Source organism: Corapipo altera, unplaced genomic scaffold (assembly GCF_003945725.1).
Source record: "Corapipo altera isolate COAL_440 unplaced genomic scaffold, ASM394572v1 0, whole genome shotgun sequence".
In the NCBI taxonomy this organism is placed as follows: domain Eukaryota; kingdom Metazoa; phylum Chordata; class Aves; order Passeriformes; family Pipridae; genus Corapipo; species Corapipo altera.
This window is the reverse complement of record NW_020884872.1, coordinates 59,087,651-59,108,112: the sequence shown is the minus strand read 5'-3', so window position 1 is coordinate 59,108,112 and position 20,462 is coordinate 59,087,651. Positions and strand designations below refer to the sequence as shown.

The following is a 20,462-nucleotide window of genomic DNA, read 5'->3' as shown; positions in this document are numbered from 1 at the left end:
CATTTTGCAACAATAATAAACCCAGCAATTACCATTAAAATCTGCCCTGTTTTCTGCAGTTTTATGGAAGTTCTTGATTTTGAAGCAATCTTTTTTTACCTTTTTTTTTTTTTTTGTTCAGGTGCATGCAGCTTTGCGCCTCAAAACCATCGAGATGCTGCGTCACAGACCATCCCTACTCAATGTTTAGAAGCTATTGACTCAAAGATCCTTGTGGGTTCTGCGCATCGAAAGTCATCTGCCAGATCTTCTACTTTGATTGATATTTTGGGACTTAAGGAACTGTCCTCAGTAAAGAATTCAGTAACAACCTCAATTTCTGATCCTTGGATACAGAGGAGTTTCTATAAGCCATATAATCCTTCTGATCAAGGTGTTAATTTTTTACGTAAAACGTTGTTTTCTTCCTCTCCAGCTGAATCCTCTGAGTCAGACTGCTCCAGCCCAAGCCCCATCATCTTCTTAGATGAAGAAGGGTATCAAAAAAGCTTAAAGGCAAAACTTCAGCTACCAAAAATTCCAGTAGTGAAAGATGGTATAGAGGATTCAGACTCAGAAGTAAGTGAATTTTTTGATAGTTTTGATCAATTTGATGAGCTGGAGCAACCCTTGGAAAACTCTTGTAAAATTATTAAGGATCCCATCCTAGGGAGTCCCTCCCAGAAAAGGAGGACTGCACATGAAAAATTGTCTTCTGCAAACATTACAATGAATCCTCAGAAATTCAATTTTGATCGTCCAACTCTCCCAGCCAATGTAAAGAAACCAACTCCTCGTAAGCCAGAATCACCGTACAGCAGCATCTTTGAGGTCCCGGATTCCCCTCGCCCAGTTAAAACATCAGGGGAAGAGAATGGAGGCTTCTTCAGCCCTATTAGAACGTCAGCTTTCAGTCCACTAGGGAGCTGTGGTTCTTCCGAATGTTTGTGTCGAAGTAATCTTGGTGGAGATAGGACAGGTCAAAATCACCATGATGCAGCTTATAATAGTTACTCAGCATATGCTGATAGTGTTTCATTTGAAATACTTGGTTCTGTTTTTTCTTCTGAGCCCTCATCAGGAAAAGTATGTGCAGGAAATGATTCGAAGCACAAAAGGATTGCTTTGAAAGAGAAAAAAAGGCAAGCTGCAGATCTCAAAATGAAAACTAGTAAGGAAACAGACAAACAAGCAAAATCTAAACATAAGTCACTTATGATTAGAGATAGCATTCAGAAGTTTGCAGCTGAATTGGTTGAAAAAAGTTTTGGCAGTGCATTTAAAGACCTGCAAAAAGGTGTTTCTTCATGCACCAATGCACTCTGTCATTTGGCTGCTAGGTTGACTTCTTCAGTCTTTCAGATGGCTTTTTATGAGATTGGAAGACGTAGAGCAATCTCCCTGAAGCAGCGTGCCATTAATGGGATAGCAAACTTTTTGGTGAGCGAAGCTATAACTGCTGCTTTGAAAGAACTCTGTCACGTAAAGAAACAAATATTTACCAACACTGTTGCACGGTTTGCAGCAGACCTTGCTGAAGAACTTGTGTTTGAAGGAATCATGGAAGTATGCCAGTTCTCATATCCATCAACACCTACAGCTTCACAACCTTCATCATTTGATTACGAAAACAAAGTGGTAAGATCCTATGCCCGAGATTTGTCTGAATCTGTCATTCAGGAGGCATTTATTGAACTATCTCAGGTTGATGTGACCTTCACAACACAAGCAGCCATTAGTGTTTCCATGGACAATATTAAATATGTAAGCGCAGAAAGTATGTTAGAGTCAACACAGACTTCCACAGTTTTTCCTAATTTTAATGATAGGGTAGGACTAAAGCCAATCCAAGATTCCAAAAAGGAATATACAGTACAGCAAGCTCTGTTTTGCACCTCTGGTTTTGTAAGTTCAATACCTGTACCCTTAGCTGGAAGAGCTCTTTGTCAACAACAGGTTTCCTCTGATGCTTACAAAGCAAAAGTATCCAGTATTCCAAATGCTGATGACAATATGAAGGTATTCAAAGACTCCACTCATCCATTTTTCACAAGCAGAAAGAAAGAGGAGGAAGTCTCTTCTTTCAGAAATATATATCTAACTTCAGATCACAGTCCAAGTACTGAAAGTACTCCATCAATCTTTTGTAACCAAAATGATACCAAACTAACAAATAACAGATCTGGAATAAACAGTAGTTCAGAATTAACAAGTGGGTCAAAAGGCATTAATACTTTCTCTGGAACTATGGTAGATATGATAGTAAATGAAGCTTATGAAGCCATAACCTCATCTAGAGTAACAAAAGCAGTAGAAGAGTATACAGATTTTTTAACAAGAAAAATAATAGATAAAAAACCTTCTGTGCAAGGTATTGGTGAAGACTTCCCCAAGAATATGTTTGCAGATCATTTGGCCAAGTATGTCATAAAACAATCTGTGGATGAAAGTAAAACTGTGTTATGTAACACTGGTGAGAATTTAACATGTAATATGAACTCACAGACCTACGGAGATACCAATCAAAAAGAACAGTGTGTGATAAAGAAGCAAGAGGCTGAGAAGCAAAGTAATGTTTCTATAATCGTGGAACAACAACAGTTGCCTTTGAATAATCCATGTAAATTTCTTACTCCAACTCATTCTGTTCAGTGTTTTTCAGAATCTAAAGATTGTTGGCAGGAACAAAAAGGACATAGGTTTTCCTCAAAATCACCACCTCCTTGTTCCACTGTGACTTTTGCTAAGCATGTTCTAGAGGACTGTACTGACATGGGAAGCTGTTCAATAACGTGCTTAAACAAGCCTTCAAAAAAAAAAGATACCCAGAAACTATCAGCAGGAACTTTGAATTACAGGCAGGCCGATTGTTTTCTGCATGCAAATAGCTTTTCTTCAGTGATGTTTGGCAGTGAAGGTGTTTTGCAGATAGAAGAAAAATCAAGTTTCAAACATGGAAATACCTGTTTAATGCCCAATACACCCCCACCGACTCCTCTAGTGCCATGTGAAGGTACTTCTGAAAGGAACCTAAGAAAACTGTCAAAGAAACTCAAGGGAGAATTAGCAAAGGAATTTGCACCTGCAACACCACCTTCTACACCCTACAATCCATCCATTACTAATTTTTCTGAAACTGAACATGACTCTTTGGAAAATGAGGAATTTATGCTGAAACTCATGCGGTCCCTTTCTGAAGAAGTGGAAAGTAGTGAAGATGAAGATCATTCTCAGATGCCTGTTGAGAAAGGAGAGCATTTGGAAAAAACAACTCAGTATGCAGATTGTTTAGCTAGCCATATAGTTTCAATAGCGACTGAAATGGCTGCTTCCCATTTAGATGGTAAAACAAATGAAAGAGATGCTGGTAGGCAGTTTCAGTTAGGTATGCAAAAGAAAATATGTGGATATACTGCATTTATAAATATCCCAGAAGAGACATGCAATTCTTTATGGAATTATGCAGGTGATATGGCAGGAAAAGTCATCAACGAGGCCAAGAAAGTAGTGAAATCAAAGCATTGTAAACTGTTGAGGTTGAAGCGGGTTAACTGTCAAGTGGATTGCTTTTATCTGAGAAAAGGTGATAAAGATGGTAGTTCAAAAGAAGGATTTGGTCCAGTGCAGGACCAGTGGCTTGGGGAGAGAGGTTCATCTGTACTTTCTTTACCACAAGGTTCAGGCATGACAGGTTTGACTTCCAAGTACCCGAGCTGTGAAAGTGTGACTGACGAATATGCAGATCACGTCATTCGAGTTTTGAAAAGAGAAGGTGGTAGTGCTGAGCTGTTAATGGATCAGTATGCTAGCAGACTTGCTTACAGGTCTGTCAAATCGGGCTTGCAGCAAGCTGCTAGAAAAACCAAATTGCGATATAACAGAAAGACATGTCCTGGGCAAAATGCACAGGTAAATGGTAAGCTGGAGCTGATCAAAGCAGTGAATAAAGATGCAGTACAGCCAGTGAAAAGCAGCATTCATCGCTGTGAAGGCCAAACGTATGAAAGGAGTTTTGGCACACAGAGAACAGAATGTACTGAGTTGTTGCATTTTTCAGGATCCCTTGCTCACAGTATCACTTCTGATGTCAGGAAGAAACTGAAAATGTCGGGAGCGTCTTTGCCGAAGTCTCTAACAGATTCCTGTCTATATAAAAAGACTGAATTTGATGAACTCACAGGGGATCTCATTAAAACAAGAGTTTCTAGGACATTTCTTCCTTTCTCCCGAGATCATAAACTGTATCATAGTACGGGTAGTATAAATGAAAATGGCTACACTGAAGGCATAATTCAAGCCATAGAACAATATGCTAGAAAAGTAGCAGGTGATACTCTAGAAATGAGTTTAGAGTCGGCTATTCTTCGTGTGGCTGAAAACAGAAAAAGTGGCGATAAGCTCTCATATACTGAGAAACTGTCTCCTTTTTCTGGAACTGTCTGTAGATGCTGCAGTATGAAGGAACATCGGTACTGTACAGAAAGCATGTCTCATCATCTACCTGCACAAGAATCCTGCATTCCAGTGAGGCATTTACTTCATTCTGGATCGGGTGGTGCCTGTCAGAATTCAAGAGTGTTTCAGCTTGATATTCCCAAAATTCACGTTGATGTAGAACAGAGGACAGTGTTTTCGGACAAGGGGGCTGCTGCAGCCATAGAGAAAGCAGAAAGAGAGCTGAGTTACACAAGTCTGACAGCTGACAGTGGTATTGGACAAGACGGAGTCAGTTTTGCTGAAAGCCTTACTACTGAAATAATGACATCAGCTATGACTAATATTGGTCAGGCAGTTACCATAAGGTAATATTACTTTTTTCTTTTTTGTTGCATTTTGTACCAGAAGAAGGATCGTTAATACAAATATGTGCTCAGAAGGAATTTTAATATGTATTTTCTTAGAAATGCACACTTTATTTTCTGAATCTTTCCTTTTTTTCTTCTGGTGATATTTAAATAATTCAGAACTAGGAAAAAAAAGCTTTTTTCCCCCTGTGTGAGCTTGAAACCAAAGTTTCTATGTATATCAACATGGTTACATTCCAGTAGGTGACTAATAAGTGGAACTTATCATTGCAACTTGAAAATACTACCTGCAGTAAAGAATACTAGCCCTTACAGGTTTTGTTGATCTGTGAGCTGTGACAAAATCCAGGTTTGCTCCCTATTTGTGTTTCCTCTTCAGCATCTGGTGCTGGCTGAACGAGCCATCGCTTTGTAGTATGAAGGTTTAATTTTTATAATGGCCGTGTTGTAGTAGTTTCCTTATTATTGGGGGGAAAAAAAACCCCAACCTGTTACTTTAAGAAAAAACAACTTATTAACCAGACTTTATGTTATAGAATAGTAATACAATAATTAAGGAATTGACTTTGAAATTCATGTGTATTTAGCAAAGCATAACATACTGTTTTCCTTTTAATAGACCTATAAATAGGAAATACATGCCACAATGAATTTATGACAAACAACAGCTGTTTCTTAAAACAGACTGTGCAGTGATCAGAGTGAAATCTCCTCTTCAGGTCCAAGAACTGTCCTTACCATGTTGTATTTTTAAATTTGAAGTAATATTTATATTTCTACTGTGTGCTTTTTTGAGAGCCATCATGATGGACAATAAAATTGATTATTTTGTGTTCAGTGGGTGAAGGCCACAGTGGGACTAAATTTTTCAAGGTTTGATATGAAACACATACATACTAACAGCATAAAAGTGATCATGAGATGTATGTTGTCAGTCTGCACAACACGGTTGAGTCCTTACTCAGTGTGTGACAAAAGAGAAAATAGTCATGTGGTGATGTTTTTCTATACCTACAGTATCAAGGATGACACTTCATTTAAAAATTCTAGTTAGAATATGTCAACAACAAAACACAGGGTTCAAAGAAATATTGTTTATTAGTAAATTTGTGACAAGGAGGTGATATGAGAGTTTTACTCTGACAAAATTTATAAATGTTTTTTACATTGTCATCTAATGTGTGCTAGGTAATTCATATGTTTCTTGAGAAACTGCCTTGTGTGGTGTAGAGAACTGCTGCTAGTGCTGGTATAACTGTAAATAAAAATGGGGAAAAAATGACCTTTGTACTACCCTGGTGGGTTCCAGTTCGAGCTGCATATTTGCTTCATATGTATATAGATAATCACAGTTTGCCCATGAAAGTTAGTTCATAACTGCATGTCCTCATTTTGTAAATTTTTTTGTGTAAGGAGTTCAAACTTCTTCAAATCAGTTTTTTGAAGTATCTTCTAGAGACTACCATTTATGGACTATGCTTGATTGATTGTTTTTTGGATAAAAAAATTAAACTTATTTCCTGAGGGAAAAATTTTGTACAAGCCATGCATTGCTACACTTTCTTGAAGGAGGAAGACAAATCTTTTTCTACAGAAAAATCTTTTTAATAGAATACTAACATTTTAGACACCAGCTCATGCTTAAGCATTTTACCTACAATGGCAGACCACCTAGCTGCTTGTACCAAAAGTGACCAGGGCAAATAACCAAACTGTCCTATAGTGAACAAGTTCAGAAATGGTAAGTCTTCTGCTTGAAAAGTGTACCTTGATACACAGTCTGCAAGGCTACAATGCCTTCTGTGCTTTACAGCAATAATATTCCAAAAGAGAGAATTATTTGTGCCACTCCTTTTGAATTTTAGTGAAAGAATTCCAAATAGCAGTCCCTGACCTAAACCTGTTGATGTTTCAGATTAATTTCTTGTGTTGAGGATAGGGTACAAATTAAGAGATTCCCCTCCTTTTCTTTTTCCTTGGAATTTAACAGCTCTGAAATGGTGTTAAATTGCTTTGAATGAACTAACACAAATCAGCATGAAATGCAGTGATGTTTTTGTCTTAAACTTTTGTTTAGCTCTCTTGGAAGAGAAGGATTTCACTCTGTTGAATCTGTTGTTAGCCAGCAGATGAGTCTTAGTATTGGTGATGATAGCACTGGGAGTTGGTCCAATCTAAGTTTTGAAGATGAACATCCTGATGAGAGCAGCAGTTTTCTTCACCTCAGTGACAGGTAACTATAAACATGTTAGTGTAGTGAAACAGTTATCTTGACATCAAATAACTTGTCATCAAGTGGTTTTCTTATGGAGCTTAGGGGAGAAGAGATTTTGTCTTCAGCACACAGTGATTTTTTTATTAAAAATGGCTCTAATATTACGGTTTTGTTTTCTTACAAAATGTTGTTGACCATGAATCTTCATATTTTAAAATATGTGGAGTGTGTATTGTCATTGATGTCAGGGAGTCACATCAAGTAAAACTGTACATATAACATTTAAGTATTAGCAAAAGATGGAAGCATTTTAAAAACAACTACCCTGTGTAAAATACAACCTGAGAGTACCATTTATAAGTTGTGCTCTAAAATATTAAAACTTAATCATAGAGAATGCATTTTATATAAATTCATTTTTTCTTGAAAATAAGTAATACTAGCTTAATTTGCATGAGGAGCTTTTACAGCTTTTTTTGTCTTTTTTGGTACTGGTATTTATAAACTGCTCTAACTGATATTGGTGGAATATGTATATACTGCTAACCATGGGCTTGCAGGTGTGTGATGCTGGAACTTACCTGTTCAGGGTAGTAGCTTCTCACTACACTTTCCCTGGCTGATTGATAGCTAACAAATATTAAAATGGGAATTCTAAAATCTGCAATGTCTGCCTGTTGCCAGGGAGAATTATAGTGCAAGTTGTGGCCCGAGCTTCTATATAAGGAATATATGAGGAATGAGTAAACTTAGTTTTTTATGATTGATATAACACTTGTATTACTGTAGAAAGTCCAGCATTTCTGTTGAAGAATAGCAGAAGTGGGGGAGAGGTTTTTTCTTTAGTCAGTACTTCCAGCATCTCTGAGGTTAAAGGAAGTATGGGAGATGTGCTTTCTTATGTAACATACAAGTAGGTTATTTGGTACCAAAGTGAAACTGCTCAGTTAATTATTTTTCTGCAATATTTTTCATGTTTTGCTTAACTAAATAATTTAAGCCAACCACTACGATAATTTATCACTCATAGAAATTAATTATTTTGTAGAAGAATACATTAACTAAGAGTTACTTTAATAAAACATAAATGATTGAATGATTGAAAATGAGTTAGACTTACATGATGAAATTCAAAATATGAGGAAGAATATTCAACATATTTGCAGTTAAAAATAGAGAATAAAATATAGGTTAGTGGATACTGAGAAAAAAAAGGATAAAAAAATTGCTGGACCTGCTGTATCTATGTTGTATATGTTATTTGTTTATTATCCCCAAAATAGTTATAAATGAAAAGAAGGTAATTTATATAACTTGGAAGAAAATCTGTGGCTCTTTAGAGGAGGAATGACCTAAATTAGCTCACAGAAGGGGAGGCATAATCAGATAGTGAGGTGTTGGCAGGAGAAACTAACGTACACAAATTGATCAGCTGATTTTACAGAACTGACTGTGTGTTCATTTGTGTTGCTGAGGTTTAGCAGGTGGAAATGACAGGATCTGGGGTTATTACCCTGAGTAAAAAAGATACCAAGGGGAGACCTGTAATAAGAAAAGATTCAGTAATAATAACACCATTGTTGTGTTTTAACCCCAGCTGGCTACTAGTGCCCACACAGCCAGTCACTTGCTCCTCCCAAGGTGGGATGAACTGGAACAGTAAAAGTGAGAAAACTCGTGGGTTGAGACAGAGACGATTTAATAAATAAAGCAAAAGCCAGGCACAAGCAAAGCAAAACAAGGAATTAATTCACCTCTTCCCATGGGCAGTTCCATTTGAGTGAATGTTCTTTAGAGAACTTGTTAAAGTTACTTATGCAGGGGAGTGCTTATATCTTCTGCTTTTTGTTAAGCGTATAAGTGTAGGCATGGACATTGGTTTTTCCAGGGGATGCATCAGAGCATCCAGGTTAAGTTATAATTCAGAGCAGAAGCCTCTTGCTTTTCTTTTTGCTCTTCTGCTGGCTAATGCTGAATAGCTGCATGAACCATTATAGAAGCATTATAATGCCTTTTTCTGTTTATTACTTGTCCTGTGGTTACAGGACTTTATTTTAAAGACTTTTAATTTGGCATCCTTAAACAAAATTTTGAAATTAGGATCCAAGCAGGCATACTGGAAAGCAGTGTAGGTGATACTGTTAATGGCAAACTCTTAAAAAGAAATTATTCTCTTGAAATGTTCCTTTCCACTGTTTTGCTGTTTGCATTGAGTGGTATGAGTGGAAAAGAGCTTCAACAGTCACATAAAACTTAGGTGAAGAAAGCATCTTCTTGCAGCAGTTGTTCTCTGGAGTTGCTTCCTATATAGTTCTCATACCATGTAGAGTAGATAATCTAACTTTCTCAAAGAATGCTGGATATCTGGTAGTTCTGTTCTTGGAAGGCTTCCAGACGTGCTCTGGGGGAGGTATGAAGTTGAGGAACAGAGATTTGATCATATGAGTAGCTCAATCTTGTACATAATCACAGACCTAACAAACTCAGCTATTTATAATGACTAAAATTAACGAGTGTGATGACATGCTCTATTTTTTCAGTTCTTTGCATTGGGTTGAATGTAGTCATGGGATAAATGAGTATTTTTATGAACTGGGAGTGAAGTAATCTTTATAGTATTGTTTTCACAGATTTATAACCCCTCCCCCCCATTTTTAAAAGTTCCACTTGCAGAACAATATTCAGAATTGAAAAAAACAAGAAATTATTTACTCTAGGAATTCCTTCTCATCAGGCTACTGGAGTTTATTACTGGATTTGACTGTGCAGTTGTCTTCACAATGCATAATTTTATTAACTCTTAGCTAGTCCTTAAGCAAATATTGCAGTCGTAATCCATATTTCTATGAGTAATCATTTTGAAATTGTCGAGCCTGTATAAATGATGAGCAATATGGCTAGACCTGAGGACAGAATTCCTGCTAGCACTGATCTGGAAAATTAATGAGTACAAATTAATACTTTCACCTATGTACTGAAACTTACTAGTTCTGCGGTATTGTGCACATTGCTGCTCTTAATAGCACTGACAGTCAGGTTTGTACTCTGTTCCAGCAAACCTGTTTAGGAAGTTTAGGTGCTCTTGCATTTAATGTCTTGACAAAACAGTTGTAAGGAAAATGAAGGTTCTAGTTTGAGCTGTTGTTCTTTTCTAGTTCAGCCATGTTCTCTTCTTCTCCTGGCAGTAATGGTAACAGCAGTAGCTGGAGCAGTCTTGGTTTAGAAGGGGATATGTATGAGGAGAATTTATCCTTTCCAACATCAGACAGGTTGGTTGAGTTGAGAAATATAAACCAGATGGGTTCCTCATAATTAATGCATGAAATAATCATTTTGGAAAGTAAAAATACAGTGCATTTTTTATGCTGATACATTATTCACACTCTTGTCGCTTAATCACAATATGATTTTTTCATTAATTAATCCATCCTGAATGATTAAATTTTGCTGTGCTAAACTGATGAATGTGTTCTGCTTGCAAAATGAAAGGTCCCTTTTCTGCATGTTCCTGCCTGCAGTTTTACAGGTCTTTAGATATGCTTTTCTTTCATGCAAACTAGAGCTTGCTTCCTACAGGATTTTTTTTTTTTTTATTATTTAGCTTGTGTAAACTTTCAAAATTGCTTAGTAATTGATTTTTAATAGAACACTTATGACTTACAGCTTTAAGTAACCTATAACTATTCATAACTGTGACATAAGATGGTTCAACTTTTTCACATATGAAGCAAAACTATTAAAATCAATGTTTAGTTCTTATTTTTAAATATCTTCATATTACAATCCTTTTTAACACCCTTCTCTTATTTCTCTCTTCTCATTTTTTTAAGTGTGAAGTGGATGATAAATCTGTTTCCATCATGGAATGGTTTGAGAAGCAAAGCTTCTTTTCATGATCACTCCTTTCTTTTATGATCTTCCTGTCCTTTAACCTTCATTACAGTCTTAGGATTTACTACATTTATTGTGCATATATTGGATTGTATTTATATTTTTGTTTGTTTTTTTTTTTAAATACAGTGATGGAACAGAAGATAAAGATGAAGATTCCAAGGATGCTGTAGAAGGTAATGTCAGTTCCAGCATATAGTACTGTTCTTGTCCTGTGCACTCTACATTAATTATTTTATTCTTTGCTTGTGTAGTCTGCAAAACAAGGTGACAACCCTATTATCCCTATTCATCATAATGGATGTCAACCAAGTGTCAGAATGTATTTGTAGATTAATACCCTACATACACCTCTTAATGCATTGAAATTTACAACCTTTGGGAAATGCTAGTTACTGATGTTCACACGAGCTTAATAACATAAGGTAGGGAACTCTGATCAGCTTGTTGAAAGCATAAATTTATATGCATAGAATAACTTCTCTTTAAAAAACTCTTTAAAAGAAGTGTAACTAGTTTTTAAAATAAAGGAACCGTGGGAATCGTCTGCATGGCTGTGTTCGAGATGCTGAAGAAGTTATTCAAACTGGACACATTAACCTTGGAAGAGAGTCATGGGAAACAATGAAAAGACTTGAATTTGTTGCCTTTGCTATATTCTCTTTCTTCTTAGTGAAGTATAAAATGGAGTTTGTCCAGAATCTTGTTACAGCTTCGTGGCTTGAAGATCTCTGTGCTCTGGTTCCAGTCTGATTGCCAAAGGTTGTTAACTCACATGAAAACAACCTGCATGAATACATGAGTACACAGTGTATGAGCAGGGTTTTAAAATGAGCTGATATTAGAGCAAGTGGTAATAGAACTCTTCTTTGTGTTGGGTATTTTCTGAAGACCAAATAAGCATTTCAAGAAACCTCTCCTACTTGCTTACAGAGAATATTTGGCCATGTTGCACATATTCAAATAGTCTTGATGTAAGCAAAAAGATGTGTGGGGGTTTGTGGGGTTGTTTGTTTGTTTTTATTTTTTGTTGTGTTTTTTCCTCTCCTTTTAAGCTCCTGGAAAAATGTATATAAATGAACAACATCTCTTAATTTTATTAAATCGGATGTGACTGTAGGGTTGTAATAAAATAAAATTAAATTATTGAGTGTTTTACCTCAGAATAATTATAATTAAAATCTTTTCTGCTCTGTAGGTTTCATCTAGTTTATCAATATATACCATTGCTTTCTTTTGGTCTCAGCTTTAAAGAGTTTCAGCATCTCAAATATTCAAATTGCTCCATTAGAATGGTACTTGGTATTTTTCATTTACACAGTTTAGGTGTCACCTAGTCTGTATAGTGCAACAGACTGCTCTATATTCTAGTGAAATTTTTCCAGCTTAATCTTTTCACCATCTCACTACTGTTTTGAAAAAACTCCTTCTGTTGCTGTCATTTTAGGACCATTTAAATAGTGTGCTAGGTAGAAAACCTTTGTTTTCTTGTATATTTGGAAGTTCTCTTTGTGTCATACCTGAAAATGTCTGACTTTTTCTAAGGTGACTGTACCTTGTTCAGCAAAGAATTTGAAACAAAGCCTTGTTATTACCAAATTTACATCTATTTTATAAAACTAAAAAACATACCGAAATTTCCCAGCGATGCATTACCACAGTGCTTTCCATCCACCAAGTGTCATAATTTTTTTTTTTAATGATTGGTTGTTTCCTCTATCCACTACAAACACACTTCCGTTTGACAGTTCCACTAGTTAATTTTCTCTCTCTTTTACTTTCTGAGGGAATCTTTTTCAACTTGCTTGACTTTGCCATTTGGGAATTGAGCCTTACGTACTGGAATTTTTGTAACCCTGATTGGAAGAGTAGTGAGATAGCAGTAAACTGAACGTGAACATATGTTTTTGTTGCAAATATATCCCATTCTTCTAGAGAGTCAAGTTGAGTAGTCTGAAAGTAGAGACTTCAAGAATAACTTGGAGAGCACTACGTACGTGCTGAGTTGTTTCTGAGAGTGTGACAAAGGATCACTCTCTGGTAGCTGGATACAGCAACTCAGTGTGGGAACAAAAGATAACAATGCTGTAGTTCATAAGTGTTCCTAGCACAGCTGCTCTTGTTGTGTTAATACTGTGTTAGTTTTTGGAACTTAAGATATAAAAAGGTGTTGAAAAATTGAATGTGCCTCAGTAAAGCCATCAGTATATTTTGGAAAAACTCAGAGGCAGTCTGACCAGTACAGGAAAGAATTCTGAAATATACACTTTTTAAGCATGACAAAAAGTAGCAGCTGGAAATGTAAGTAACTGATGGACCATGTGAGAGCCATTGCTGTTCAGTTTATGAAAGGCTGTGTTAAATTCCTTGTCATTTGGAATATACATTATAGTTTAGATATCTTGTAATACTCAGCTATGTTTGCACACAGTTGTAAATGGGATAAACAGTACTTTGTTATGTGAAAGTAGTGGAACACTTCAGACCACCATGATTTTTTTCTTCCATATTATCCGTGTGTACTAAATGGAGGTTTTTAAGACAGTAGAGTCTATAAACAGTGAACTACAGAGATTTTTTGAAACAAAGCTACAGATTTGATGATTTTATTTTTAATGTTAGGTTTGGAGCAAATCCGAAAGACTTTATCAATAGCGAATATTGATCTGGAACGAAATCTAGTGGACCCACAGCTCAGAGCAGTGCTCCAGTGGCTGGCAGCTTCTGAAACGGAGGTTTCTGATCTTCATTTCCGTGACACTGCCTCAAGGGAATTTGTCTTTGTGAGTATTCAGGTTAATGGGTGGTGGGAAAGGGAAAGGATTATCTGGACTTCCATTGGCTGGTACACCAGCCACTACTGCTTCGTTTGCTATTCACTGTTGAGGAAAATCATTATTTAAATCCTGAGAGATCAAAATGGATCAACCTGGTTAGGCTGTGTATATACCATACATAAACCAGTATTATCAAAGCCGAGTTAGCTTGTTTCACCAGTGGTTTGCTCCAAAAAGGATACTATTACAGCATTTTTATTTGAAAAAACAAAATTTGGTGAAAATTCTATTTTTTCAAGCATTTTTAAACTTAATGTTTACTTGTCTATAAATTGAATCTTTGTGAGAACTTGGTCATGCAAATTAATTTCTAATTTAATATGTTCTGCCTAGGGTTTTTTTTGCTAGCAAAGACATGTTTTCTTGTTAGAAAAAAATTTAGTTTCTGAGTTAATATTAAGTATGTATTTATTCTGTAAGCAACTGAAACCAAAGCTATTAAGAAAGAAGGCTCAATAAGATTACTTTAGTCTTAGGTACCTTTATTTTGGTTTTATAGATCAAATTTAATGTGACCCAAGAGAAAGCGTAACTTAGGCTTTAGCAATTTGTGTCTCTTTGGGAAGACTCAATATTTTGGTATGCATATTGTAGAAATATAACTAGTAGAAATATATCCCCTATACTCCTTTCTCTGGAACTTGATATGTTTGATTTAGAACTATTTCAGGAATATGCTTTGTTGTACGGTAGTTCTGACACTTAGAGTGGACTTCATGCTTTCATAAACTAGAAGGCAGTTTGAGAATACTTTTCTCCATTTTTATGTTATTTGCAATTGTTTGTTTTAATCCTTACATTTGTATGTTCTTCTCTGTTATGGTTCGTAAGTGCCTTAACACAAAAAAGAAAATTCTTCACTTTTTCTGTTCTGACATGCCTGGCCCAGCGTTCCCTGAAGCTTTTTTGACGGGACTGAGTTGGAATTACAGTCTTTCTTACCTCATGAGGTTTTTTGCCATCTTTTGAAGATCTGTTCATCTGTTTCATGCTTGTTGTATGCAGTGTTGCAAATATTCAGGTAGGATAGTAGTAGGACCCACAAGTGTTAATTTTATTTTGTATGCGTGTGAGAGACCTGTATCTTACACTGCAACATAATACATAAGCCACAAAATAGATGGTAGGTACCTATTTTTTTAATTTTCCCTCAAGTGTTTCATTCTTCTGCCAGCTCTGAGTTGATAGCTTTCAAAGTTGTGATGGTACGATTTGAGCCAATGCTGAAAGACACACAAGGAAATGTATTATTAGCTGGCTCTGTGTCTGAGCATCACTCCAGCTGCCTTAATAAGAGAATATACTGAGAAGAGCACTCTGGAAAATAGTAGTGTCTGTTATGTATGCACTTCTAAAAAATGACAATATTTTTCTACTTGACACTTCAGTCATAAATTGATACTGAGTTGACACCTGAAGATAAGGCTAAGACCTTCAGGCAGGCGGTAGTCATGCAGTCCTGAAAATGCTATGGTAGTTAATTGTTTCACTTAATTTTATAGACTATTTTCAGTTCTCCACATTCAGTTATGTTAAAAGAAATTGAAATCCTGTTTCCCTCCCCGGGGACAGGGAAGGATTACCTCTTTTTTATTCCATCCCATTTCCCAGTTGGAATGATCTCTGACCCGGACTGAGGGGTTTTTAAGTGAGAAACAGTCTTTCCGAGTTCTGTCTCTTGTAAAGCAGAGCAAGCACCTGCAGAGGGCGCTGCAGCCCAGCAGGAAGCGAAACCAACCCCCGATGTGCTGGTCCCTGGCCAGCTGTGGGCTTTGGGGCAGCTCATGGGTACCTTGGGAAGTTACCTCAGTTATGTGGGGAATGAACCCGGGCTTTAGATTACATTAAAAACAGTAATTTTCAATATAAGCAGTTGGTGAGTTCTGGAAGGGAGGAAAGGCTTATGTTAGCTGGTCACAGCAGGGTAACGAGCCACTGGCGTGATGTGACTGTATAAAAGGCAAAAATACTCCTGGCATGTATCAGGCAAGGTATTACTTGCTGCATCTTGGTATGAACTCTTACTTAAGGGTACATGTTATGCTCAGCAAGGCAAAAAGAAGTTAAATACCTATGTATAAAACAAAATATATTTGTTATGAATGATAACAAGAAACCAGTAAATTAGAGTAGATAGTTCTTGACTTCTTTGAGAAGCCTGGCAATGTGGATATGCAAGTGCCTGGATTGAAAAAACCCACATCTATTCAGTTTTTAATCTTACCTAACTGTTTTAAGATTCCTGTTTTGAGTAAACTTTAATATTTCACTTGTCCAGCAGTAAGAAACAGATTATTCATCTAAAGAAACAGTGAGATTAAATTCTGAACTCTAAATTAAAATTTAGGTGCCACCTCTTTAGTTTTACCATGGTGGAATCTTCTTTGGACAAAAGTTTTATACTGTATTTGCTGAAGTAGATATTTGGACATCAGCCAAATTTTCCTCTGGCAGAAGAAAGAAAAATGACCATTATTTTATAAACCAACAAACATAATTTACAAAATTGCATGTTTTAGACTATAAAACTCTTATTTCCTGTACTCTCCTTTATAAGTCACAGAAACAGCTACAGATTTCAGTCGCTATTTTGTAGAGAAGTTGTCTTTTTTTCCACTGAGAAAAGTTTCAAGGTTTCAGAATAAATTGTGCTCAGTATTAGAGAGGATCTTTTTTTACTTGTTTAAGTCAGTTGTTTACTCAAGAAGTTAATTGTTTTATACATGTCTTTATGCCCACATTCTTTCCATCACCTGCCTTCTTGCAGGTGGAACGTCATCTAGATGAGGAAGCAGTGAAAAATTGTCTTCCTTTTCATTTTTAATAGAATTTTATATTGCAGTCTGACAGGTCTCATAGTAGAAACTTTACGATTTTTTAATTTCATAGCTGTGAAAGATAATTCTCTAAACACTGTTTATAACTTTCTTTAAACTTAATATATAGAATATCATGGTAGGGACTATAAAAGGCCATAAAAATCTACAGTTCCAAAGAGTAAGTAGAGCGTTTAAATTGTGTTTACTAAATGCAGCACTGACATTGTCCAGAAAGCTACAGAAAATAAAGTTTGTTTGTGTGGATGTTAGGTGTTTTTATTTTTTAATTTTTTGTTTTGTTTTGTTTTTTTGTTTTAACTAATAGTTGTTTGGTTTTTTTACTCTTAGGCAAACTGGCAAATTCATTCTTTCCCTAGGATAGGCTTTCTTACATACATAGCTGAGCTTGACACATAAACGATGGAAGATTTTTTTGCTTGGATCCTGGGCAAAAAAAAAAAAAATGTTTTCAGTTAGACTGATCTCTGCTCCTGAATGGTATTTTGACTTAATTGTCACCTTTTCTCTTCCCCAAGATGTTATAATTTCCCAACTCTGAAGACGCTGTTTTCATTTAGGGTAGCGTCTGTGCCACCCGAACCACACTATATGTTGTGAAAGGAAAATCCACATCCTTTTATTAAGACTGAGTTTTGTCTTTTTATACGTGCATTATTGGCATGGGAGGGGTGGCAGCGTCTTAATCTTGTGTTCAGAATTTCCTGTTTTCTGCAGTCTTGATGAACCACAGCCCTCATACCTGTGGCACCACATAATTTGAAAATGTTGCTCCCTCCAGAAGAAAGTTTTGTGAAAACTACCCTAAAGAAAAGTGCCTGGTTCTTGCGGAAGTTTTTGTTTTTATAGTTGCGGGGATAAAGATTAACTCATTACAACTGATCTCTTATGACCTGATGTTTCAAGAATAACTGCTGTAACTGTTCATCAGGATGTCCCAGTCAAAATATTTTGTTTTGTGTTGCTCTGTCTCCCCTTCAGCTTTCCAGAAGACTGCAAGAAAGAGATTGGAAAGTTGGAGATCTCTTGCAAGCAGTGCTGAAATATTGTGAAATGATAGAGAAGGCATCTGATGGAGAGCAAGCTCTAAATAAGTCTTTTGTTGGTTGGCTTCTGGAAAATGTCTGAAAAATCCAAAGATGCAACATCCTTCATTCCTCTTTTGAAACAAGATAGAAGGAACACAGATGTGTAAACTAAAATTCAACTAGCGAATGTTTAAGTAATAGTCAGCAATTAAAAGACTTTGAGGTGAAAGTCAAAATAGCTGTGCTGTGCTTTGTGATACTGTGCACATGGTATGTTTATTCAGTCTGTAATCGGTATTGTCCACTCACGCATAACTTGTATTTACTGCTGTGTTCAGACCATTGAAATACTTATGAAAATATCCCTTGTCTATGATAGTAGTTCAGAGGAGGCAGTCTCAGGCATGATATTTAGGATTCCCACTGTGCCAGGATAACTCTTTTTTCCACTCCTGTGTGTTCTATATTCACAGTGTGACTAAGAGCACTGATTTCTGCAAGGATCTGTTCTGGAATACTGTGCTGTAGACAATGGAAAAAATTACCAATCTTGACCAGGCCTTACATGCCCAAGAGCACCATTGCCAGGAAGAAAATTGTGACCTGCCAAAGCAGCCCCTAAATAGCCACCTTTATCAGTTTTAACTTTATGTGAAGGTGGGAGAGTCTGCTCTGAATTGCTGAGGTATAGATACGTGTTCCCTTTTGTTGAGTACTATAGAGCTGATAAATTCTAGTAGGGCAGAGTGAGTAGTTGAACATAATTTCATGCATAATTCTTCAGCAAGATTTCCTGCAGCTTTCCAATCAAATTTAAAATGCTAAATTTTTTACTGAAGCTTTTTGTATGCAGATACTTCTATGACACTAATTCTGTGTCAAAGAATTTGTACGTTAGTCTCTCACACAGATGTGTTAAAAGTAGCAGATAGAAATTTATGAGGATTTTGGCTGTCTTTTTGACTAGTTTTAATTCTTTATTTCTTAGCAGTCGCATATAAATTTTCTTTTCAGTAATACAGACAATTTTGTTACTCAGTGAACACATAAGCATTTAGCAAAGAAAGCTAATTAAAACATAAAGGGGAAATTTCTTGCAAATTGATTTTTCATTTTTGTTAACTACCTTCACTGAATTTTTTTTAAAGGGACTTTTAATCAAATGTTTTTAGCAGTCTCATCAGGTTTCTCACCAGTGCTGCTGACTTGCCTTTCTGTCTGAGGGGAAATCTGGACCTTTACATACCCTGTAGTTTGAAAATGTTTTTTGGGTTTTGTTTTTTTATATATCCTTTGAGAGAAAAAGACACGTGCTGGTAATTACAAGGTTACCACCTGAAACCTACAAAAGAATCATAGAACCTTACTTATTTTGGATGAACAAAAACTTTAAGGCTTTTTCACAGGAAAATAGACTGTTGATATGGTGCACAAGTTTGTTATCCCAAACAAGGAGAGAGAGATGGTCTCTAAATCTATTCCTGAATTTGAATGGTTTATGTACAATTCTGATTTCTCCTACCCCATGAATTACTATGAGGTGTCACACTGGTAAACTCAAGAGCACGCTCCTTGTAATGTCTTCGTGTTTCAGAAGGGCATTACACTGCCCTTTTTGTAGAGATCTGGTTTGTTTTTGTCCTCATTTGTCGTCTGGAATTCTGCCTTTCTCACAGAGCTAAAGATTTTGAATGTTTTTGTATGTGCACATATGTGTGTACACACGTGTGCATACACAGGTATGTATGTATATCTGTTTGTGTATGAGATCTCACCAATATGAACTTTAAATGCAAACTTTTGCCACTAAATTAAAATTCTGTTATACTCGTAGTTTTATTACCTCACTTTGCATATCATTTCACTGATAGAAAAATCTATGTATGCCATGTGACAAAGAGACCAAAAATTACTTCAGGGTCTTTTGTTACAGGTAATGTAATGCCAGGTGTCAGGAATGATTTTTCTTTAGAGCCCAAAGCAGGGTAGGTAAAGTTATCTTAATTCCTGTGTTTGGAGGATGGGCCTAGTAGCAAATATTTTTTAAGAATTGTACAAAAGTTATCTGGATTTTTTTTCCTCCTCCATCCCCATACTCCTTTCTTTTTTTTTAAGGTTGACTTTCAGTGTTGTTTTAGACAAAAATTTGAAACCATTCTTTGGCAGTAACATCTTCCCTAGTACAAATTTACTTACAAAATTGAAATGCCAAGAAAATAAAGTACTAAAAACAGTGCCTCAGGATTAAGTTTTGCTCACCAAGTGGAATTTCAGGATATGAGGATACAGTAGTAATAGTAAAATGTTTCTGTACATGTCCAAATTGAGAAAGATATTGAAGGTATTGTGAATGTACAAAACTGTATGTTTGAAAAAAAAAACCACGCAACAAAACACAACCAGCTAAACACCACCACAAGAACAGCCATTTTTTAACTGATTTATTCAGTATGTTGGATTTTATAAAGTTGGTGTTTTTTCTTTCTAGTTACTTCTGTGGAGAAAGGCAGAAAATTATGTGATTCCCAAAGCTTACAGCTATTCAGAAAGTTTAACAGACAGTAGTTGCACTAAAAATTATTTTTATAAATGGAATCTTGTTTTCAGACTGGATCAAATATTTATGTAACTATTAATTGGTGTTATATTAAGGAACAACTTGTTATATTAGCCTCTGAGGAAAGTAACATAGTTTCCAAATTTACATGAGAAAAATGTTGTAAAATACTTCATTTTTACTGGAAACAAGCAAATTGTTTTCTGTAACCGTTTTCTGTACAAATTGTTTTAAATTTGTTCTGGGTGACTTGACTTTTCTCCTTGAGTATGAAATTAGGAAAGCATTAAACTAACCTGGCAAAATTATTGTA

At 36.0% G+C, this 20,462-nt stretch overlaps 1 protein-coding gene across 5 annotated transcripts in view; it reads left to right on the top strand.

Moving 5' to 3' along the window:
- The window catches only part of AKAP11 (A-kinase anchoring protein 11), a 30,376-nt gene extending 12,546 nt beyond the window's left edge, over nt 1–17,830 (top strand). For 2 of the 5 annotated variants that reach the window (XM_027649674.1, XM_027649646.1), the window contains exons 7-12: nt 122–4,781; nt 6,862–7,017; nt 10,155–10,268; nt 11,020–11,066; nt 13,513–13,673; nt 17,546–17,830. In XM_027649674.1, the coding sequence (XP_027505475.1) occupies nt 122–4,781; nt 6,862–7,017; nt 10,155–10,268; nt 11,020–11,066; nt 13,513–13,673; nt 17,546–17,692 (5,285 nt within the window). In that variant the 3' untranslated portion in view covers nt 17,693–17,830. The remainder of the gene's footprint in view (nt 1–121; nt 4,782–6,861; nt 7,018–10,154; nt 10,269–11,019; nt 11,067–13,512; nt 13,674–17,545) is intronic. The other 3 variants (XM_027649667.1, XM_027649657.1, XM_027649683.1) reach the window with 3 other exon arrangements.
- The last annotated feature ends 2,632 nt before the right edge of the window (nt 17,831–20,462 follow it).